We start from the raw sequence: 24,918 nt of genomic DNA, 5'->3' as shown, positions 1-24,918 counted from the left end.
TCTTGGGTTTCCTGTCCTGTGATCTTAGAAAAGTATGAAAAATGGATCTTCATAGGATTTATAAAGAAAAAATAAAATAGAGGCCTTTACCTAGCCTTTCAGATCATTAAATCAGTAAAACTAAAGGGTGAATAATAAAAACGAAATTTAGTTTATAAACTACTGCGTTTGTGATTTAAAAATAGATATAAAATGCTAAAGCAAGTTCTATTAATTTTTGTAACCGTGGGACTTTTTCTTTCAGAATTTTTTTTCCAGATTCCCATCTAGGAAAAAGGAGAGGAGTTAGAATATTAAAACTAATTTGTGCTTGCAGTTGCAAAAAATAATAGCTAGAATACTAGCAATGAATGCCCATTTTTGTAGAATACATGTATTGTTAAAAGTCAGCAAAGGGGATTTTTCTCCCACTCTACTCCTAAGTATAACACCAGTTAGAAAAGTGAGGAATATTCCACAACGCCCCACCTACAGTTTTTCAAAAGCACAACCAGTTCAGAAACAAAGAGCTGCATTTACCCTCCTCTAATAATGCTATTCACGTTTGAGTCAGCTCTTCCTGGACTTTATTCTCTGACAGGAGATCATGGAAGGGCTTGTGGGGAATCTCTGCTTTGCTTTCATTCTTTTGACATAGTTTTCCATTAAAATGAGAATAAGACCCAAAGAAATCTGACCTTCTGAAATACCACAAAATTATAAACTTCACAGTAATAATTAATATGTTTTAAAATTCTTCAAAATGAAATAATGAATATATCTTTATACAGGCCTAAAGTTATCTTTTAGGAGTAGATTGAAATTGAGATTTAAATAAATATGATAAAAATGCTGAGGGATATTTAGCACTAAGAATTCATCAAAGTTATGGAGCCAAATAGCTGTAGGTAGATTTTACATTTTTAAAAGATTTTATTTATTTATTTTCAGAGACAGGGAAAGGGAGGGAGAAAGAGAGGGAGAGAAACATAGATGTGCAAGAGATACACCCCCAACTGGGGACCTGGCCAGCACCCCAGGCATGTGCCCCGCCTGGGAATCAAACCGGCCACCTTTCGGTTCACAGGCTGGCACTCAATCCACTGAGACACACCAGCCAGGGCACATCTTACATTTTAAAATTGTTTTCACAACTTGATTTTAATAATCTCTGTCTGTTCTTTTAATTTTTAGGTAGAATTAAGTCTATCTGCTTACAAATAACAGGGATAATGTTATACTTTTACAACTACAGTGGTAACAGTAACCTTACCTTTTCATCTTATTTTAAAAATATAAAAACTGTTTTAAGCACTTTAAAACCTGAGTTCCTAAAATAATTTTATTATATTCCACTGACAATAACACTGATCCACAACTGCTTAGATTTGTTTTTGGATTTAAATATTGATGCCATCAGCTCAGTGTCACTTTAAATGCTCCAGTCCTTTATGATTCTGCCCAATCCCAGAGGAAGAATTATTTCATTATTGAAAAGGAACTTAAAACAAAACAGGAAAACTTTTTCAAAAGTCATCCTAATGATGATTGCATACGTAACTCATTTTTCAAACTGCCTAAGAAAAATTAGGAGCCTGTTTCACTTGGAAAGAGTTCAGTTTGATTCCCAGTGACACACCTTCCAGCAGTGGTTTTGGCTCATCTCAGAGGGGCACACAGCTGCACTGGGCAGATTCGGAGGGGGTGACCTCTTTTTCTGTCATACATAACAATGCTAACTGGCATAAGAATGTACACTGCCAAATGTATTGTTATTATTTTTTAAAAACGTGGTTGTATAGGAAAGCACTAAATAGAACTCATTCTTTCAAAATAACATTTTAATGAAACTCACTCTTGCACCATCAGAAAAGAAAGCATTTTGGGAGAAAACATTTAATTTTGAAAGAGTCAGCTCAGTGAAACTGACATGACAGCCTTCTTTTTTTTGGAGACTGTATCATTGACCAGAAACCTAGAAAATATTAAAAACTAAATAAATGCATTGGGAGTTTTGCTATTGTTGGTTTTGTTGTTGCGGTGTTACTATTTCCACTCACCAGCTCGAAGGGGTCGTGGAACTCCCCCAACAAAGATAGTTTTTCTGGGGTCCAAAGGCTGAGAACCATCCATTACAAAGTCACTGTCACTTAGGTTCCATGGTCGAATTTGCACCTGAAAAAAAGTTGTTTACTTGGTCCTTACTTCATTTCCATCAACCCCAAATGAGAATATGGTGACTAGAGACAAACCCACTGATTTGTGCATTTTACAACATACACAACCCAAATAAAAATCCAGTTATTACTTAATGTAATCTGCATTAAGTGCCTTTCAATAGAACTCTTGGGAAATCTACTTATAGGTATTATACTCAACACCTGAGACATACACCGTGAGACCTTCAGAAACCACCTGTGGTTGAAAGAAAACAGCCTTTTAGAGACAGATTCTGGGTTTTGAATCAGACCCATTTTAGCACATGACAGACTGTTTATAACCTGTCGCGGCAGAGCATCTAACTTTTTAAGAGCTCATCTAAAGGAAAGGAACAGGAACATTCAAAATATGTTCTAAAAATTATCTCTGTTTGGCTTTTAAATTCTTATCACCCCCTAAAATTAAAGCATTCGTCTTTCAGCAATATGATTTAACATAGATTACACTCATAGAGTTAGCATGGAATTACCAGCAATATCAAAGAGTGACACACACTGAGTTATCTACTTTTGATTTACCTGATTTTTCTAAACAAGTCTGGTTAAATAAAGGCAAGCCTAGAAATTAAAGTGTATTTGTTGTATCTCAGTCAACTGGGAATCTGACTTCCTGCCCACAATTTACTGTTTTATCATACGATAAAAAATAAGGTATTTCATCAGAATCTGAACCTTAAAAGTACATTCCTTTCAATCCATCATTGAATTATCAAAGAAGAGCTTAAAACAAAACAAAACAAAACAAAACAAAACCACAAAAATACCCTCCCATACTGAAAGGCAAGTTTTAGCACCGCCTGAGAACCAATCAGCCACGTGTGTTCTAGGAAGTGGGCAGAAGCAGAGAAACTGAAACTGGTGTCTGTCCTTGAGGAACATGCCTCTCCTTTTCCCTCACAGTTTAGGATAGGAAACAAAGCAGCTGAATTTCCATTTCCTTAATATCAACAAAATTCTTCATTTCCCCTATTGCTCAACTGTCAACAGTCAATGCAAGGAAACACATGAGAAAATTTCTTATGTGGCTTGGCTTGTATCTAGGAGTACTCCCACCTGAAAGGTAGTAAATCTGCCAGTTACATGTTCAAAACACTTTGAATCAACTCTAAAACTGGCATTGCTCATAAACAGTCTACACGTTCCTTATGATTGCCACAAAATTCACCCCCACCTAACTTTTTGCCTTTTATGACACTGTTGCCTTCGCTAGCTAGCCAGGAGACATAAAAATCTCCATTTTTTTCCTAGGTCCTGAAAACTGGGACCTGTTTGCAATTCTGTAAACATTCAGGCATTGGCTCCTCCTATACCGCATAGGGGGAAAAATGATCCAGTTCTTTCCTTGTAAAATTTGGTTTGTTTGACTGAAGTATCACTCTCTTGACATTTACCACAAAGGCAGATTCACTAATACCATAAAACATCATTTTTAAATTACTTCATTCAGGGGGGATTAGTTCATAAGGTATATAAATGTCTAATCACTATGTTGTACACCTGAAATTAATATTAAATATAGTACGTCAATTGTAATTAAAAAATAAATTAAAAATAAAAACAAAGCCAAAAATGCCTTCATGAGCATCCATTATGAATTTTTAATCAAACACACAATTTCTGGCCCTGGTCAGGTAGCTCAGTTGTTTAGAGTGTTGTCCTGAGAACCCAAGGTTGCAAGTTCAATCTCTGGCTGGGGCACATACAGGAAGCAACCAGTAAGTGAATCAAGTAGAACAACAAATCAATCTCTCTCTCGCTCTTGCTCTCTCTCTAAAATAAAATAAAATAAAATAAAATAAAATAAAAACAATTTCTGGACACTGTAATAACAACAATTCTAATGTCACCAATAAAAAAAGGATGTATCTTTTTCTACACAGAGCCCTCTCTTTTTTTCAGTCTTATCCTTAATAAAATAGTTAAGGCAGCTTCAAGACCTGGTAATTCCAATCACTTTATGGTAATTGAGTTTGGTCCTGGATCACTTTGCTTCACAAATGAAAACAACTCCTGTGTAGTATCCATACTGTTCTGGTTTCATTTAATCAGAATGACAGAAAATGCAGTCTTCTATAATAGCTGTAAGTTACAGCTGTTCAAAGAACTCTGCAGATCTCAAACCTCCCTGATGAGAGCTTTCATTACTGCCCCAACCCCTCCCACACTCACTTCATTACATCACACACAAGCCATTCCATCACCCTATTCTTGGCATTACAGATTAGGGAAAAATACAGGAAGAGGCCTCAGGAGACAGTAATGATTAACCCTATTCATAAAACACACATTTCCCAGCTGCCACTAGAAAATAGCTTCCCAGAGCCTGCACCACTGCAGAATCAGAGAAATGTCCACATAGGCCAACTTCAGAATACTCTACACACTAAGCAAAAAGTAATGTAGTCCTGTCTACACTGAGACGTTCCATCCACATTTTGGCATCTCTCTGAAATATAAGCTCATTCTCACACAAGACATGTTCTCCATCTTTCCAAGGTTTATCCTCAGGGCCTGACAGGCGTGTTTTAGCTTTCTGACTTATTCTTTGAATACATTTTCTGGTCCTTTAATATATTTTCCTCACACACATATGTTTTGCTACTTTTTAAATACCATGCTTTATAAGCTGATTCAAATATTTTGCAGAAAGGGGTAGAATATAAATAAAAGAACAAATTTTTGAATATTTTTGTTTATTTAATAATTAGTTTTGAGATAGATTGAAATTAGGACTCTGTCCTAATTCAACAATAATTTTTTAATTGACTTGAATGAGAGAGAGAGAGAGAGAGGGAGGGAGGGAGATATCATTTTGTTGTTCCACTTACGCATTCATTGGTTGATTTTTTTTTTTTTTTTTTTTTGTATGTGTCCTGACTGGGGATTGAACCTGGGCGTATTGGGACAATCCTCTAACCAACTGAGCTATCCTGCTAGCGCTGTCTCAATTCAATATAAATTTATCCCGGCAGTACAGATTTTACATATACAGGGATCACTGTGTGTGTGTGTGTGTGTGTGGTGTGTGTGTGTGTGTGTGTGTGTGTGGGTGTGTGTGGTGTGTGTGTGTGTGTGTGTGTGTGTGTGTAACAACTCTTCCAGTATGTTGTCAAACAGGCTATTGTAGGCTCTATATACTCTGGGTAGGAAAAGCCTCAACATTCAGAGGACAAATACAGAGATGTCACCAGAAATGGTGAAGATTCCAAAACTAATTCTCCTTCCTGGAGAAACCTGATTACATTTGCTTATAAAGGTGACTCTAAGAAGATGCACCACCCACCTGCTCTTCAGCCATGCCCTTACAGCAGGGGTTACACAAAATCAAATGTCTGTGGGCCAGACAGGTAGCATAAATGTGCAAAGCCACCAGGACAATAGTAGGCAGGCAGTAACACACTGGATAAATCACTCCTTCTAAAGGAAGCAGACACTTTCCATCTCCACCAAGTAGTTATAATTGGCGAATGCACTGCCAGGGTTTCCCATTTTTCAGGAGTAGCTAGATTTTTAAGCAAAACTTCAAGATTGTAAAATGTTGGGAACTAATTCAAATGTTCAAGTTCCAGTACAGGCTAACCGAAACTGCCTGCATGCAGGCCACTCTACCCCATGGGCCCCCGTCTATGGTCTCTGGTTAGAAAGGTTTGGTTACTACATGGCTCCCAGTGGAACGCTGTGTTCCATAAGCACTCCTGAGAGAAAACACGAAATGGCTTTTCTTTATTTCTTTTTAAAGAATGTATTCCCACCAAAGCTCTGTTGAGGACCATGAAAACTACTTCTGGCTGAATTATTTGTCTTCTATATTCTTATCTCCCAAATTAACATCCTGCTTTATATAACTGCTTATCTCTTTCTAAAAGCAAAATCTCTTTAAGGGAAAAGTAAAAAACCAGACATAAACTTGGCTGTGTAAATTTATACCATACAGTGACTTTAACAGATTTCAATAAATCTAAAAGAATATAACATTGATAATACCAACAGTTAGTACTAAACACACTAATTTCCTTTTCAAGTTTTCTCAAAATGTATTCTGTGAAGTGCAGGTCCCTAGGGTTATTCTTTCAGACAAGCAGTGTTTAAAAAAATGTATAAACTATCTCTTCCTTTTTGGAGTTTCATAGCATCTATTGGTGCATATTAACTAAAGGCACTAAGAAGTTCTACAGGAAAGAAATCTGTTCAAATGTTTTTTAACCCACCATTTCAAAAATGGCCTCTATGGAACCTATCTTTTGCATAACACCTATTAATAACCATACTTTGAACTAACTGAACAAAATGTTGTTTAAACTTCACTCCAATCCAGGACTTTTCCTCACTTATATCCTGCTATTGCCCTGAAAGGCTTGCTTCTGTAGAAATTAACATTAAATGGTTAAGAGTATAGTAAATTTAAATACTAGATAGCGGTTCAAAGAACTGAAAAATTTCTAAGTCAATTACACAAAAGAGATGTTAATAAAACAGTTTGACTATTTTGCTATCAATAAAGGATAAAATATCTAATTATAGTTCTATATAGAAACTTAAGTTTTGTCCTAGTTAAAACCAATAGTCATTATTAATAGGGGTAAGATTAGGCCAGGTGCTAGAGAAAAAAATTAAGAAATACTATATGGGTCATTTATTTTGAAAGAAGACTGTAATATCATTTCCTAAAAAGGAAATTTCATTGAAGATTTCAAAAGTCTCTATGTTAAAACTAAATATAAAATGCATTTTATTGTATCTTAAATAACAGGATATGAAAAAACAGTTTCAGTAAAATAGTTTTTAACATAAAGCTTAAGGCTTCAAGTTTCTGAACTTCACTAAACCTCTCCAGGATTCTCACAGCTTGGACCACTATTTAGTTTTTTATTTGTTTGTTTATTTCATATATTTTTTAAAATTCTTCTTTTTATTGCTGTTCATTTACAGTTGTCTCATTTTCCCCCAGTTGCTCTCCCCTACCCTACACACGCCGCTCCACTCCCACAGTCAATCCCCACCCTGGTGTCCATGTCAATTGGTCATTTATACTAGTTCTTTGACTAGACCCTTACCATTCTACCTCCCACCCCACCCCCCGACCCCCCTGCTCTGGCCACTGTCAGTCTGTTCCTTGTTTCCACACCTCTAATTCTATTTTGCTTGTTTTGTTCATTAGGCTCCTGTATTAGGTGAGATCATATGGTATTTGTCTTTCGCTACCTGGCTTACTACACTTGGCATAATACTATCCAGTTCTATCCATGCTGTCGCAAAAGGTAGGAGTTCCTTCTTTCCATCTGCTGCGTAATATTCCATTGTGTAAATGCACCACAGTTTTTTAATCCATTCATCTACTGATGGGCACTTAGGCTGTTTCCAGCACTTGGCTATTGTAAATAGCACTGCTATGGACCACTACTTAGGGTTTAGATATTCATCTCCTATTATCTTGAGCCCATTTTGAATGTTACACCCTATAATCCATCCTTGTCTGGTCATCTCCTTAGATTACAAACATCAGCCACATTAATGCCCTACTGCATATTGCCTTCCTTTCCATCTGTTCATCTCAAAGCCGCCCCCAAAAGCAACGAAACTGTTCAGTCCACAGTGCAATATGGTGGCTGGATCAGGAAACTACGTGACAAAAAACAACCTCGCTGTCATTTTTTGTTTCCCATAAAGCACATGGCTAAGATAGCCCCCAACCCCCAATTTCCTCTTTCCAATACCCTTCAAACTCCTACTCAGGCTCTCAAGGAAAAAGTCTCCATTTTTCTTTCCCTAATCCTACAATCCTTTCAATCTACATGAATCAGAAAACAATACTGCAGAACTCTCAGGACTGCTCTCCCCAACAAGCCACAGCATCCTGGCTCTTCTGACAGCCAGGATGAGTCAGCTAAACCTAGGCTCGCTGACATGCAGCTGCAACAGCTCAGCTGTGGTGGCAATGAACTCAGACCCACTCCAGTTGTCAGCAATTCTATTTTAAGCCCCACAGACCTCACAGAATGACTGGAGTGCCCCACACTATCACAAATAAACTAGTTTGTGGTTTGTGAGGCATCTTCCTCTCTTCCATGGTATAGGGGGTTGCTTTATTATTATTAACCACTAAAACTAACAGCCACAACAGCAATAACTGTGGTTTAGACTCTTCAAAGTGCATGCATATTTGGTATTTCATTTCAACCTAATTTTTACCACATAGCTCCCTTACAAAAAGGTCAGCCAGTTTCTGGGAGTTTAGATGCTGTCTGTTATTCTCAAGTGCTGCCCTCCAATCAATGGAGAGGAGAAGGAGCTGCCTCCCCTGTGTCTTCTGGGGAACGCAGCCCGAAGAGAACCTAAGAGCTGCTCAGTCATTGGTCTTGGTAAGACTTACACACCCTAGGCAGCTCTGGGGCCTCCAGTCAGAACTCCATCAGGCCGTAAAGCAAAAAGCTGTAAGTCTCACATTGAGACTATTCCTCCCATCCCTTAGATAAAAGTACAGTCATGCATTGCTTGACAACAGGGATATGTTCTGAGAAATGTGTAGTTAGGAGATTTCGTCATTGTGTGAACACCAGAGAGTGCACTTACACAAATCTAGATGGTATAGCCTATATTGTAATTGTATGTGCTTTATTTTCATATGACTGGCAGCACAGTAGTTTGTTTACACCAGCATCCCCATAAACATGTGAGCAATACGTTGTGCTATTACGTTACAACAGCTACAACATCACTAGGTGATAAGAACGTTTAGCTCCATGATTATCTTATGGATTGCTGTTGTATATGCGGTCCATCATTGACCAAAGTGTCATTACGTCGTACATGACTATAGATCACAGGCCCCATGGAATCTCGTCAAAGCCAGGATTCTTCCTAGACATGGAGCCAAAAGTAACCCTGGGGAATTCCTTTATGCTCCCCCAGAATGCTCCAGGTCCACCACCAGGATCAGAAACAGTCCAAGAACAAAAAGAAAGCCCCCATCATCTGCACCAGGCTGCACAACCTTCCTGATGCATGGAAACCGTGGACTTACAGCCCCTTCTAGGACCTTCAGTTACTGCTGAACAATTCAAACAGCACTCCATATGCTGCTTCATAAGGGCACCCAGTACAAAAATAGAGCATGCATGAACTGTATCCCCAAAATGGCTATGCATATCTTTCCTTTATGTTTGGCTTAATAAATCCATTATTCATTAAATGCTATGATTAATAACTGTACTTATAGCTGGAAGATTCAAGGGAATCCCTTCCCTCTAAAGGCTCTCCTGACTCTTTCAGGAACATTGACTACTTTGCCTTTGAGCTCCTGCCTCTGCCTCTCCAACCCAACTACTCCCTAACATACTTCTACCATAGCACCTATGACTCCTTACTTCACTTACTATTCACCTATTTCCCTCCATTCGACTCTAGGATCCTCTAAGGTGGAGACTTTATCTCTGCATGCGTCCCAATTGCCCAGCACAATGCCCAACTCTTGGTGAGTGCTCTGTGTTCATCAGTGATCTGGTGAATTAACAAAGGTTTTCCTGAGGTGCAAACACTAGTGCTTCAAGATGTCCAGCAGCTGCCTTTCTATCTCCCAGGTCATTCCCCTCACTAAACTGAAAGCTACCTTCCAGGGACATGGAAATACAGTATATCTGGTCATCAGTGGGGCCCCAGGACTTGGACCTAATCAGTGCCAATTTCTGATGGAACCAGGTGACCCTCTCACTGATCAGAATTACCTATTGCTCATCATTACTGCTGATGTGATCACAACACGTAGAAAGTATAAGCATGGTAGATGTGTCCCTTTTGAAAGAAAGAAGGAACTGGAACTTTTGAGCACCTACACTGCACCACTGTGCTAGGCATTGTACATATACTGTTACACTTAAACTTCCTACAACAGTTATGCTGTAAAATTTATACCTACTTTAGATGTAAGGAAATTAAGGATCATAAGAGTAAAGTCAACTCAGGGCTGAAACCCTTGTTTATCTGACCCAAAGTCTATATGCTGTACACCTTTTCCCTTCCAATGATGTCACGTGCCTGCAAGGCTCCTTGTCCTCCAGGCTGCTGGCCACCAGTCACGCTTGCTGACAGTCTCCTGGGGAAGTCAAAATGCATTTGTACTTGTGTCATTAACCTCTCTCTTCTTTCCAAATTTATTCTGCCCATTTTCAATGCATTAAAGAAGTAACCAATAGTCTCTTCTTAAATCTAACAAACCTAGCAGCTAGAAAAGCTCAAGAAAATGATTTAGCACTATATCCAGCTGTTTTAATTCCCAGGTTCCCAGCCTCAGGCAATCATGCTCTGCAGCCATACAATTGTGTCCAATGTCTAAATAAATGTGTATTTTCAGCTCCGTGGTACTAGGACATGGATGTTGTTACTGGTATGCTGACCACTAAAACTCTTAAAGGAAATGTACACATATGAGTTCAAGTTATCAAAGTTTTTCCTAGTAAAAAGCCTATTCTTTGTATGAGCTTCATGGAATATTTGAAATCTTCACAAGTATAATTCCAACACAGGTACATAATATGCTATAGATTAAACAATATTACACAAGTTTATTTACTATAAGACTTGTCAGAACTATTATATATCAAAGTTTCCCAAATGTTTTTGGATATGAACCTTTAATTAAAGGAGAAACTAGATAAAAAAAAAATACACAAAGTAAGTGCTCAATAAATGACACCTGTTATTATTATGAGCAAACCTTTCTGTTGATATTCATTTCAAGGGACCAATGTATGATGGAACAAGTGTTCTTCAGAACCTTCTTTGGAAACCACTGAATATGGCCCCTCAGTGGACGGACTGGCTATTTTGTCAACTACATACCAGTTAGTACACGGGACCTGCAGCATCTTTAGACCTCCCTAGGAGCCAGACTCAAGCATGCAGAAATTCTGGACCCATTTCAAAATCAGAGATTTGAGGGGGAAAACAGGATTTATTATGAAGAGGAGCTACTTCTCTCATTTTAGAGGAGGAACACTTCTTTGGAGAAACTCCTATGATAGAAGGTGCCCAAACCACAAATTGAGGCCAAGATTCAAGGAACAAATAAATGAGGGAGATCAGAAGTGCTGAAGATTTCAAAGTATGCTATAACAAAACCAGATTTGACTGAGCCAAGATTAAATTATAGTTGTTGTCTTAGAAGGTAGTAGATGAAGAAAGGAAGAGTTTTCGTAAATATATCACAGACGTAAGGACTGAGGTCGTTAGTCAAGGTGCCCTATAACTTAGCCCCTATCTCCTTTTTCCAATTTAATTTTTCTTTACTCCCTTCCATACATTTGTGCTCCATCGAAGCAACCTAAATGTTCTCCATTCAGACCACACAATTTCTCTTTTCTGTGTTCACACTGTTGTCTTTCTTAAAAATGTCTATTTACCCAAACCTTCACCCCTCTTCTGGCCAATCTCCAAACTCTCTTTGTCTTTCAAGGAGTAGTTCAAATGACACTTCATTCAAGAAGCTTTCTCTTATTGCTCCAGGTATTTATAAACTCTCCAAGGTACTTAATTGCTCTATAGAAGTGTGTATTTAAAACTTGTTTAATCTACCCATTATACTATTAACTTTTGACTCAGGATTTTATATCTGATTCATAGTAAGTTCTGATTCATAGTAACCAGTATGAATGCCTTGCCCATAATATGCACTCAAGGGTGGTTTGAAGAAAGGAAGGCAAGCCATTTTAAACAGATGGCTGTGTGTGGGCAGAAGACAGCTATAACAGCAGGTATGATTTACTATAGACGGGGCAGTAACCATAGATGGCTTCAGGAAAGAGATGGCATTTGAGAGGGGTCTTAAAATAAGGAAAGGAATTAGGAACTAAGATGGGGACAGAAATATTTCAGTTAACGGAATACAGAGTTCAGAAAGAAAACAGGAAAAGGTAAGATTGGAAGAAATTTAAAGTCAGACGGGGAAGGTATCAAATCCCAGGCAAAAGAATCTGGACTGCTTTTGTAAGATTAAAAGTGCTAGAAATCTCATTAATACATAAATGGGGGCAAGGGAGGCCAGAATGATAAACAGATTAGACAGAATTAAGCCAGCCTCTATTTTCAGCTTCCTTGCTCCCAACATTAAAAAAAAAAAAAAGTTTTCTAGTTTTAAGTGGACAACGATGTTACCTAAGCAATACCTGAAGAACTGACTTTACATAAACACTCTTCAGGTTGGTAAGACAGTTTTTAAATACAGGGGTGGGCAAAAGTAGGTTTACAGTTGTGAGTACGAAACACAAAGTTCTTTTTTGCATTACGTATCTAATTAATGTATTATTTGTCTTCTTATATTATTATTATTTCATATTTTTACTTAAGATTTATCTTTTAGGTAATGATAACTGTTAATTTAAGCTACTTTTGTCCACCTCTGTATACAGCAAAATCAATCTGTCCTATTTTAGGATATTTATAAATTATGATTGCGCTATAAAGTAGGAGGAAGCAGGAAACTTCTCTGATATCCTGTCAAGGTGTTTATTATCCCACATCTCTGGCCAAAGTGTTCTAGAAGGTAAGAACCATAAACATCTCCTTCCTTGCCCAGACTGAGCGGCTCAGTTGGTTGGAGCATCATCGTGTATACCAAAGGGTTGTGGGTTCAATCCCTGTCAGGGCACATACCTAGGTTGTAGGTTCAATCCCCGCTCAGGGCATATACAGGAGGCAACCAATCAATGGTTCTCTCACATCGATGTTTCTCTCTCTTTCTTCTTCTCCCTTCCTCTCTATCTTTCTCTGATATCAATAAATATATCCTCTGGTGAAGTGGCTTTTTTTTTTAAATCTCCTTCTCCACCTCCTTTTCAAGGTTACTCTTTTTCAGCCCCTACCTCTGTTTGACCCTCCTAGGTTTCCTGCTCTATCAGTTTGCTGTCTTGACTTTCAGGTTCAGTCTATTTATACATCCTTAACAAGAGAGCCCCACTGTCAATGTCTGCCGGCTTCACTGGAAGCCTGGATAAGGACATAGATGTCCTCTGAGATGCCTGGGACATATGAGCTATGGAACGCCTCTTGTTGAAGGAGGAAAAATAAACCATATATCTGGAAGTTTTGTAATAGCCCCTGCTCTTGCCAATTTGTCTACCCATTCTTTGGGACTGAGGAGTCAACTAATCAGAGGCCACAAAGACAGTTTCTTTTGCCCACTTTCAGGATCAGATTTATACACTGAATAGTCTGAGTGGAGCAATTTAATTAAAGAAAGGTAATCACTGATCAAAAATATCTCTCTGATACTACCTAAAATCCACTAATTAGGGATTCGTTTAAGTTAAAAAAACAAACATGATCTTAGGAAGTTTAAATCAGTGGGAACCTTGCTAGTAGGCTCTGTAATAGGAAAATAATCCGATTAATGATTAACTTAATCCACACAAAGGGAAAAGGTTCTAGTACAGTGGGCTTCGGGGGTGGATGGTGGGTGTGGAGGGAAAGTCTAGGGGGAAGGACCAAGAACAGAAAATCCATGAGATCATTTTGGAACATGTTATATCTCTAAGGAGAAATCCAAGGAGGGCTGGAGGGAACTAAACAGCAGAATGAGGGCACTGGGATCCTGAAAGGTAGCTGAGGTAAGAAGTAGAAAACATGAGAAAGCCATAGCTCAGAGGGTTTGGTGAATGAGCTCCAAATGTTGACTTTACCTTGAGTTATTGCCAAGGTCCTCATTTACTCCCAAATGTTCAACCCAGCTCTCACTTTCTGTGGGAGCATCCAAAGTGAGGTGGAAGGTGCCTAAACCTGGCAGGGAAATGTAGCCAAGTGAGGCTGGGAGTGAGAGAGGTGGAGCTGAAGCACAGGAAGAGAAGGTTTCAAAAATGGAGCCAAAAGAGTTGCAACCCAAAATGGGATCCAGTGCATTAGAATTACAGGTGTTTGGGGACTTCTATGTTTCCCAGCCTAAATTTTTTTCAAATTGTTTATGCTGGAAATTCTGAGTATGCTTGGGTCAAAGAAATATGTGATCGGCAGCCACCATTCAGAATTCACCAAGCTCCAATAAAACTGCTTCACTTGAACTCAGAAAATGAAAACTGCAATAAGGCAGAAAACTTGTAGAAACACAAACAATGAAAGTTAGTTTCTCCATAAACATTTCCAAAACAGATTACACTAATTATTTTCAAAAGTCCTTCAAGCTAAAGGTAATATATGTGTTTGGAGTGAAAACATTCCACAGCACTGGTGGCGCCTCCATACCGCCTCCATCTGAAGCCACCACTGCTTTTTCCCCTTCCAATAGCGGTCCAGTCCAGGTGCTGGACAAGGGATAGCATCCTCCTCCCCTCCCCCCCCCGCCCCGCCCTCTCCTCCTCCCACAGAACTAGTGACATGCCTTCCGAGACCCATGTGCTCCTCTCCAGTCTCCTCCCCGCAATTCAATTGCTTCTTAATCTACTATGGGCATAACTACCTCAACATGTGCCTCTGCCCTTCTGCCTTTTTATACATGTAAATATATTTCTAATCACCCCACCCCACGAGTGTATGAACAACCCCACCTTAACCCTTCCACCTCATTCCCACTCCCCTTCTACTGACATGCCAGTGGCACGGGCTCTTTGGAGGTTGACCTTACCCCCCGACATCTGACCTTGAGAAACTGGGTTCAATCTTTCGAATCTCACACTATTCCAAAGAGATTCAGAGAAGTTATTTCAGCTTTCTTATTATTTACTCTGATGAAACCTTGCTCACTCCCATGGTAGTCAGTCCCCATGTCTCCCTTATAACACACAACCTCCCCCCATAGTTTAGATTAAGACCAAAGCTAACCAAGGGTCCCTACTCTTTTTCCCTACCTACTCTTTCCACCTGTATCCTATCCTATCCAACATTGTTGATTGTTGTTCTGAAAAATTTTTTTATGGTGTCAGAAATTACAGTGGCATTTTCACACTTGTTAACACCCTGGCTTAGTCTTCTGAACCAATTATTCTAATATGCTCAATATCCTCATTCTTTAGTACCCTCCTCTTCTGCTTTACATATTGTAGTCTCTCCCTTACAGGTGGCCAAGTCCCACTATCATTCTTTTGCAAGCACTCTAAACCCTGTCTAGTTAGATGTCATCATTTTTTCCACAGGTGTTACCATGTAGATAAACTCTCACCTTGCTCTTCTGAATCCAACAGCCCTAAGTTAGACTAATAGCACCATCCAGTTATATTTGCATAAGTACCTGACCTCACCAGATGTTTTCACATTCATTTTTCTCTTATCTGAGCCTCTTAGCATCCCAGAGAGGGACCATTATTCTTCCCATTTTAGAGTTGAAGAAGCCAAGATTCAGCAAGGATAACCAGATAACTAAAATCCTAGAGTCAAGACTCTAACTTCTGTGTCCAACCCCTATTCTTTTCCCATGCACATTTCTGAGAAAACCTCTAGCTGCCAAGCAAGCCCTGCACTTCTGGTGTAAGTCTTATAGGGGATGCTGCAGGCCCCATGCTAGGTAGATGTCTTGGACCACATCACCATTTTTCCTCTTTCCCACTCCTAGAGCCAAGTCTTGACACACAAATTCACTTCTCCCAACTTCCCACAGATCCTTACTTCTATGTTAACCAAGTTATTTTCTTCTGCTCAGAGAACATAGTCTTGCCCTTTCTCCATTGATATCCATTCTGCCAGCAGAAATAGTCTTCCTCTCTTACTCAATGACTTATACTCTTTGCTTCAGTAACCACAAACTCCTAACCACAAACTACATAAGTAAGTGTACATTTATTTACGGCTTTGGGCCTATCTTCTCTCTTTTCCCCTCTCCTGCCCTGTTTGAAGATATGGTATCTATTTTAGAGTGTGAGCTCCTGGCTCAGAAGGCTCTATTTAGCCAGCTGTGGGTACTCAGCACAATGCCTTGCATTCAAAGACACATAAACATTGACAATTATGATCTTTAAAAAAATTACTTCTGTTCTTGATCTGAAATAATAATAGAACCAGCTGCCAAAACCATTAAGAGCATTATTTACTTCAATTCAGTTTCTGAATAGGAATTAGCTTAAAAGAGCTGTAAAGTGAAAGACAAGGGCACATTTGTTTGCATGCAGTCCCAAAGGTATAAAACGAAATACTGAGTAATTTGTTATTAGCTTCCCATCAACAAGTCCAGTTCCACTGCATAGCAAGGTCATCCTGGGTAAGAGGGTCCTAGTTACCAGCATTCCCACTATAAGAAGGAGGCGATCAGCTATTCCAATTGCACATGCGCTCTAGAAAAGCAATGGCTGGCTTCGTGTTGCTTACCGGTTTGTCCTTGATGGTGGGGCTTGACACACACAGGTACAGTTTCCCATCTTCTTCTAGGCAGGCATCTATCAAAGCTTGTACTGAGCTCTCCTCCTGGAACAGCAGAAAGGCATAGCCTTGGGGAGAAAAAAACAAAATGGTGTGCAGAGGAATCAGTGAATTGAACTCAAAATATAATTAAAACTTTATCAATTATTGCTTTACTAAAATCTAAGAACGTGAACTGGGACACAGGGAAGTAATAGTTACTGAGACACTTTTGTGCCAGGCATTGTATTAGGTGCTCTATAGACACTGCTTTGCTTCAGGCCTGACACATGCAGCAGTGTGGATACACTTTGAACACATTATACTAGGTGAAACAGCCAGGCACAAAATACCACATATTGTATGATTCCATGTATATGGAATGTCCGTAATGGGAAAATCTATAGAGACAAAAAAATAGATTAGTGGTTGCCTAGGGCTGGGGGACTGGTGGGAATAGGTACAGAGTTTTCTGAGGGGATGATGAAAGTTTTCAAAAATTATAGTGGTGGTTGCATAACTCTGTGAACATAGTGAAACTCACTGAATTGTACATTTTAAATGGTTAACTATATGGTATGTGAATTATATCTCAACAAAACTTGCCCCCCCGCCCCCAAAAAGCCCAACAATAGGCTAGTGTGTTACTTCTGGTGATGATGCTCTGATTCTCCAAGGACACTTTCCTGTCTCATGACAGGGTATATGATCTATAAACACAGACACCAGCTGCAGAATTTCCATGGACACAGCCAGTTTTGTTCAGTTCAATTCAGTAAGATTTACTAATAAGCAAGTTTAAATGTAGGATGCTATCTACGGATTATGAGAAAACTAAGATGAATGAGACTAGGTTCTTGCTGTCAAGAGACTTATGTAGTAGAAAAAACAGACATTTAGACAATTAACTACAAGCTACAAGTTGAGGATGATAAGTGGAGGCAAAAGGGGCTATGGTACCCCAGAGGAGTAAGGACTCTGACCTGGGAGAATGAGCAAAGACTTCAAAGAGGACAACAGACGTTCAAAGGGCCAGCTCTGGCACTTGCTGCCAGACTGGCATTCATGAATGACAGCTGAGCAAAGACCCATCTTGAGCTAGTCTAAGCCTGAGCATTCAACTATTCAACCTCTCTACAATCCCTCTCGCTTTGCTGAGTCTCTCAGCTGTCACCTCCACTCCCAGTCCTGCTACTGATCTCAAAGGAAAGCATCATCAGTGCAGTTCTTCTCTGGGGCATGACGTGCCAGAAAGATCTAAGTAGTGGTATAAAACCCTCATATTCAAAAGATTCTCACACATCAAAGATGTTAATCAACTGGCCTAGAAGCAAAGCTCTCTGGAGTCCTGGGCAGCATGTAGTGACACTGGATAATAAATAATGAGTACTCTTTTTAAATCCTTTTTCCAAACTCCTCATCTACTATACAGAGCACCCCAGCAAACATAGCAGGAAAGGGATCAAGTACTACCCAGCTCACCAAGGGTGGTCAACTCAACAGGCAGAAGCCAACAAACAAGGAAAAGCACCAAGCCCACAGGAGTGAGTATGTAGCTGCAAGAGAGAGGCTGCCTACATGGTAAGACCCAGAGTTGTTTTCTGGGCTTTGCTCCCAGACTAGAGGGGTCAGAGGATTCAGCAAGAAAAATAAATCCTAACTGCAAAACTCTAAAAGATAATGTATAATTTCTGCATATCTTTTCTCTTCTGGAAACAGTAGCAAACTATCACCATGCCCCAGGAACTCTATTAAAAATTCAGTATTTTCATTTAATGTGAAAACATTAATTCCACTTGCCAAAGAGAATATTAGAGATGAGTGAGTTAAAAAATGCAAACTTCACAAAGAGGAGTTGTTAGCATATGCTCTCAAACCTCCTGCCTACCCCGGTCAAATACTGGTATGATCTTCCACAAAAGTCCTACGGGGCCCAGGGACATCCTGTTCTTGGAGGGCACCTTGTCTGTGTACACTATGCACAGGCACATCAAAATGGCCTGGGCACGGGGCACGCCCATGAGCTGGGGCTGTCCCCAAGCCTCGGGAAGGCCGCCAGGCTGACTGCATCTTTCCTGCACATCACTGCCCGCCCTCTACAATCTTCCACATCAAATCTCAAATCCTGCACTGGGTTCAATCTGGGCATCAGAGGAAAAGGAGGGTATCTCCCCATAGCAACGGAGTAGCTACCACAAAAACAAGCAGATTTTCACTCAGGCCTATCTCATAGTCATAAGAGTCAACATTGGCAGTGGGCAGAGTAAACTAACACCTGGGAGTTACAAGTACAAGCCTGCTGCAATGTTATTACCAAGAAAAATATCTACAAACAACTCATTTTCCTTTCCCAGGGAATGGTGCATAATATGTTACCAATTTCTTCAAGATGGCTCTTTTACAACAAATCATCTCTATGCCCTGGTCAGCAACCTGCCACTCTCAATAATGATGATATTATTTTAGCACTACAGATAACGTGTGTGACTCAGGTCCAGCAATTCCCTTCAATCTTACCTCCTACCTCAAGCCTTCCAACCAAAACAAAATGCACCAGAAACAGTATAAATCAGTCATGAAAACAGCTTTATGGTGCTTTCACCTACTAAAACACCCTTTGATAGATACCTCCAGGTCAAGCAATGCAAGATGAAAACAGAAATCAAGGGATTAAAAAAAAATCAGGGAGGAAGACTCCTTCAAATACATTTCCCTCTTGATCTTCAAAAATTTAAGGCCAAAGTAAACAAAGCAGAAAAAGATCCCTTCAAGAATACCAAGGTCAATGTGGGGTAGAAATCAAATCAATGATTTACTAAAAGGCAAATTCCACATGGTACTGTTAAAAGAGCTCTGGACTAGGAGTCAGAAGGTCTGAATTTACTAACATTTACTGTGTGTGGTAATAACAGCTAATAGCTACCATCTATTGAGCATCTGCTATGCACCAGGCACTTTTCTAAGCACCTTGTGAATATTAACTCATTCCATCTTCACACACCTGTGAGATAGCTACTATTATAAATTGTGTTTTACAGTTAGAGAAATTGCAGAGTGGCTAAGAGACTTGTTCAAAGGTACCCAGTAACTGATGAGACTAAGAACTTGAATATTAACTTAAAATTTCTAGTCTTGGCTCTTTTCTCTGTAGAATGAAACTAAGTATTTGTCCTGATTATCTTATAGAAATGTATGCTATATGTGAAGATACTTTGTAAACTCGGATATCATGGAAGTGTCAATTTTCTTTTTACTAGATTTTCGGTTATTTATGTAATATGTAAAATTGAGTTTTGCATATGTCTCATTATAAAATTAAGAGTTCAAATGAATAATATATACTTTGTATTTGCAAGCTTTTGGTGAATAAAGGTCAGTAATTTGGATACTAAACAGAAACCTTAATTGAAGATTTTTCGAATGACAGGCTGACTATTACTGTAAACAAACAAAGTGACTCAATATTTGCTTTCATATATCATTAGCCATTTCCACTAAGAAAGAGAATTATCAGATGTGGTATTCTTTGCTGATGTTAATACATTCTTTAAATAAAAGCCTGTTATACCTATAAATCAAGCTCTTCAAACTGTCACTATGATGTCAGGTTCTTCCGTAAGTTTGAAAGAGTAAAAAAAAAAAAAAAAAACTTGTTCCAAAAATCATAAACTCCCTTGCTTCTGACCCAGAGAGACATAACAGGATTATAAACTCCCTGAGTTTCAGAAATAGTGACCTGGTTTCCCAAATACCTGGGAAATATGCGGGGCTTTGGAGAAACGGTTGAGCTACAAAAGACCCTCAACTCAGGGTCGGTCTATGGGTGGAAAAGGGGCTCTGGGAGAAGCAGTAGAACTCTTGGCACTGTCGCCATCACGGCTCTGGATCACAGGCAGAGTAGATGGCTGGAAATGGCTTGCTTTCCCACTGGTGCCAAACAGATTAGGGGAGGAAGGGCAGAAGTGAGGGATTTTTGAAAAAGCCTGAACTGACAAATGCACTTCTCTGAGGTAAAGAGGAAAGGAAGGTATTGGCGAGGGTGGGGGGAGAGAGGGTATATGTGCTAAACTGGGAAAATTCCATTTTATTTGGCCATGTTTTTAAAGGGGAACTTTAATTAAAATATTTTTTTTCCTCTTAATACCTGAGAACACATTAAGTATAACAACCTTCAAAATGTTCTTGGCTACCTGTCAAAAACAAAGCTTCCAGAGTGCTTAAACACATAATTTTGCATGTTATAATTTTTTTATACAGCTCCCTAGTACAAATAACAATCACCACCAAATTCGTGACCACAAACTACAGTTACTAAGTGCTTACAATGTGCCAGGCACTTGCTAATAAGTACTTTACATCTGTGAGCTCTTCATTCTCACAGCAATTCTATGAAGTAAATACAGTTGTTATTATTACCATTTTACAGATGAGGAAACTGAAACTCCAAGAGGTTAAGGGACACATCAGATTAAAATTTAAAAATTAAATTTAGCATTAAAACCTAGGTCAGTTTCCAGAGCTCTCACTCTTCAGCCATTAGCTTATACTGTCTCACCTAAAAAATGATAAGATAAATTTTCATTATCACTAGCAAATAAGGATACGCCCATTTATTATTTATTGTCATTTTGTGATAGTGATCATTTGTTACAGAAGAGACAACAAATAATAATAAACAAAAAAAGAATTTTGGTAACAAGAAGTGGTCACCTGTGCTTCAGTCCTAGAATTTAAGGCCTATGTTGCTATATTTGCTCTAAAGCACACACATACTATATTTAGAAGAGCTGAAATGATGAATTTCAAAATAATCAGAAATTTAGACTTAGTTTTATTTAGGTTAATCAAATTTTCTTATTTAGTAGAGATGCTTCCTGGTTTTCAATGTATTTTTAAGTTGTATATTTAGAATGAAGGTTCTTGAGGGATTTAAAGAGCAGATATCACTAAACTAAACAAGATTTTAATAAAATGAATATCACCGTAACAGTAATAAGTGACTTAAGTAAGAAATGTCAGTATATCCTAAAACCACTGGGTGAATTTGGGGAGGGGATACAAGATAGTGATATGGTCTTAAAGTATAATTTCATAGATCGGTATTGCAAAGGGAGAAAAAGGTGCTTCTTCAATGGAGGAATCTGGCAGATAAAATTTTAACCAAATGATAAAACTTATTAAATAACCAACGAAGGGCAAACTGACATCACTATACTGTGTACATCCTGCACACCATCTACGTAGTCTTCCTGCTAACAGTTTCACCTGAATCTCATTATAAGGAAACAATCAGGTAATTCCAAATTAAGTGATATTCTATAAAACATCTGGCATGGACTCTTCAAATGATACAAAAGTCAAAAAGCCTAGGAAACTATCTAAAGGAGAGAAAAGAGATATGAAAACTAAAACTAAGGCTAGACTTTGACTGGTTCTTGGATTTTAAAATAAAAGCAGCTTTAAAAACATTACTGAAACAATCTGGATAGTTCTTGCTCTCAGGAGACATATGCTACAGCATTTAAGAGGGGTCTTGATGTCTACAGCTACGCTCAGATGATTCATAAAAAATATGCATGTATATATATATACACATACAGACAGAAAAAGAAAGAAATGTTGCAAAATGCTAACAGCTGGGGAATCTAGAGGAAGGCTATATAGGTGTTCACTGTACTATTCTTATAACTTTTTGTAGGTTTGAAATTTTTTAGAATAAAGATTTGTAAAAGAATTAAAAACCGCAAGGTCTTTCTGGAGAAGAGGGTAATATACTATCCCATTCTTTAAAGACGTGTGTGGTATTTTGAAAGACCCAGTAGTTCTAAAATCAACTAATGCTCTTAGTGATTTATATGTTTCCATATCAACTACAATAGGAAAACAATTTCAGCTTATAAGGTTGTGCCCTGAACTGCTGCTGCCTTAATAAAACGGTGGCTGACCAAGCAATGGCCAGTTTGTGATTAAGTGAGATCAGCTCAGAAGGAAGGATCCACGGTCTGAACAGGTAGAGAAATCTCTCTTCACACAGAATCCAGGATCCCTGATTTCCTATGACCTTCCTAGAGAGACATGAAGGGCATCTCTCCAGCCAGAGCTGCCTGAGTCCAGACTTTTTTCTTTCTTTTTTTTTTGGCACAAGAAGTTTGTTACAAACATTCTCTCTGACCTTGACTTTCAGGTCAGAGGACTTATCTGGTTCACCTCAGGAGCCTTTGTTTTTGGATTCAATTCAACAGCAGCAAAAATATTTAGGAGGTACAGGCATGATGCTAGGCACTAAAGTTACAAAGATGAAGAAGCTAAGGAAGAACCCTGCCACAGAAACAGCCTGTTAGTAAATAAATAAATTAGAAGCAGTATGAAAAGTGCTATGTTGGGGGTATGTCCTACAGAACACTGGTAAGAAACAAACGGATTAGAAGCACCCAAACATCAGGGAAAGCCATATAGCAAAGGCCATATCTGAGCTGGAGGAGAATTATTTTTTCAGGAAGTAAGGGTATTTCAAGGTCAGGAAAGAGCATAGGCCAAAGCACTGAAGGGTCAAAGGATCGTTTCATGTCAAAACAATGAGTAAAGTTCAATAGTTAGACTATAGGATTGGGTGGGGGTAGTGGGTGGGAAGAGAGAAAGCAGCTCATCAACCGTCTGCCTGCTGCCTGGAGAATACTGTAGGTCTCTGAACTGGACTTCTTATAATTTCTTTCTTGAATGAGAACATCTGATCATTAAGATTTACTGAACACTTACTTTGCATGCTAGGAACTGCAAGGGAATACTGACAGGAGTCAGTCCTTGTTCTCAAAGAATTATTAGCTACTGAAAGAAGGTAATAAAAAATAAGTACAAAAAGAACTCTAATCCAGAAACAATGCATTAAGGACCCTAAGTAGTATTTTTTAAATAATATCTGAAGAATACTTTATTTTATTTTTAGTTTATACTATCATGTTTAATGGAAGAAAAACATTTCTTTGAAGATCATTACATAGATTACGTTGAAGACTATTGATTTTTAATATCTCAATTTAAATTCAGTCAACTTAAAAAAAATTTTAGGTATATTTTATTGATTATGCTATTACAGTGGTCTCAATTTTTCCCACTTTGTCCCCCTCCACCTAGTTCTAAGTAGTATTTTTTAAAACATGTTTTTTACAGTTGAACTTCACAGAAAGAAGACAGATGGTTTTTCAGTAAAGCTATGGATAGAAAAATCACGGAAGACTTTCCACAGGTGGTGGCACAGGAGTCAGACCTTAATAGTATGACATAGGTGAAAAAATGATGAAGGAGCACTGGCTGGCATGGTTCAGTGGATTGAGCACCAGTCTGTGGACCAAAAGGCTGCCAGTTCAATTCCCAGTCAGGAGACATGCCTGGGTTACAGGCCAGGTCCCCAGTTGGGGGCGTGCGAGAGGCAGCCCATTGATTAATGTTTCTCTCTCATATCAATGTTTCTCTCCCTCTTTTTCTCCCTGCCCTCTCTCTCAAAACATCAATAAATAAATAAAAATTTTCTTAAATGCAAGGGAAGGCATTAGCCTAAGTTAAGATGTAGAGATAGTTTTGCAGGTACTGTGTAAGTCCATGGATTCGTAAACATCTCCCTTGATTCGGAACCAATCTTATTTCTTTGACTATACTTAATCAAATATTTTGAGTTCTAGCCTGTTTTGTGTTTCTTATTACACTAGTAACTACTGCTTTGTGGGCTTGTTGCTTGGAAGGTAGGACTGACCAAGAAAATAAGTCTGATGGACAGATCCACCTCACACAGAGTTGAAAATTGCAGTCTACTTCCTGTGTTCTTAGTAAAGTCTTGCAGGCCAGGGCAGTGACCTGGGGCTCTTGGGCTTACAGTCTGATCTTTTTATGTAACCACACAGTCCCTATATAAAGAGGTCCTTGTGAAATCCGTCAATCTGTCAGTCTTGGTTACATTCAGTTCTAACAAGTATCTGACCAAGAAAACTGAGACCAAACTATGGGGTGTGAGAAGGAACTGGACAAAATAGTTGGGCAGTTTTATTATCAGTGAGCATTAACATTTTCATCAGAGGGAAGGACACTAATATTATTTAGCACCCATTAAACCTAAATACTATGTTGGTGCACTGGTGCACTGTCTCGCATAATAACCCAAGTAGTATTAACCTCGGGCAGTATAAACTCAGATAAGTAGACTGAGGTTCAGAGAGTAAATCATTTGCTCAATGTCATACAGGCACTAGCTGCTGGTGCCCACATCTGAGTCCACAAAGGCCTAGCTCTTGCCCCACTGCTTGTTTTCTCCCTCATTCAGCATCAGACAACTGGCAAATTTTACATTTTAACCCAGTAGACACTTTCCTACAGATGACGTTTTAGTCTAGCCTTGTATATTGCCTGAATTTTGACAATCTAA

At 38.8% G+C, this 24,918-nt stretch overlaps 1 protein-coding gene across 4 annotated transcripts in view; it reads right to left on the bottom strand.

The window, feature by feature from the left end:
- CPEB3 (cytoplasmic polyadenylation element binding protein 3) overlaps positions 1-24,918 on the bottom strand; it is a 155,976-nt gene that overhangs the window by 34,432 nt on the left and 96,626 nt on the right. For 3 of the 4 annotated variants that reach the window (XM_090277972.1, XM_090277970.1, XM_090277971.1), the window contains 2 exons: positions 16,476-16,594; positions 2,040-2,154 (listed from right to left, as the gene is read on the bottom strand). In XM_090277972.1, coding sequence (XP_090134098.1) covers positions 2,040-2,154; positions 16,476-16,594 — 234 coding nt within the window. The remainder of the gene's footprint in view (positions 1-2,039; positions 2,155-16,475; positions 16,595-24,918) is intronic. The other variant, XM_090277973.1, reaches the window with a different exon arrangement.

This window comes from Furipterus horrens, unplaced genomic scaffold (genome assembly GCF_987537825.1).
Source record: "Furipterus horrens unplaced genomic scaffold, mFurHor1.1.pri manual_scaffold_5, whole genome shotgun sequence".
NCBI lineage: Eukaryota > Metazoa > Chordata > Mammalia > Chiroptera > Furipteridae > Furipterus > Furipterus horrens.
The sequence above is the reverse complement of the archived record's forward strand: the minus strand, read 5'-3'. Positions and strand labels throughout refer to the sequence as shown.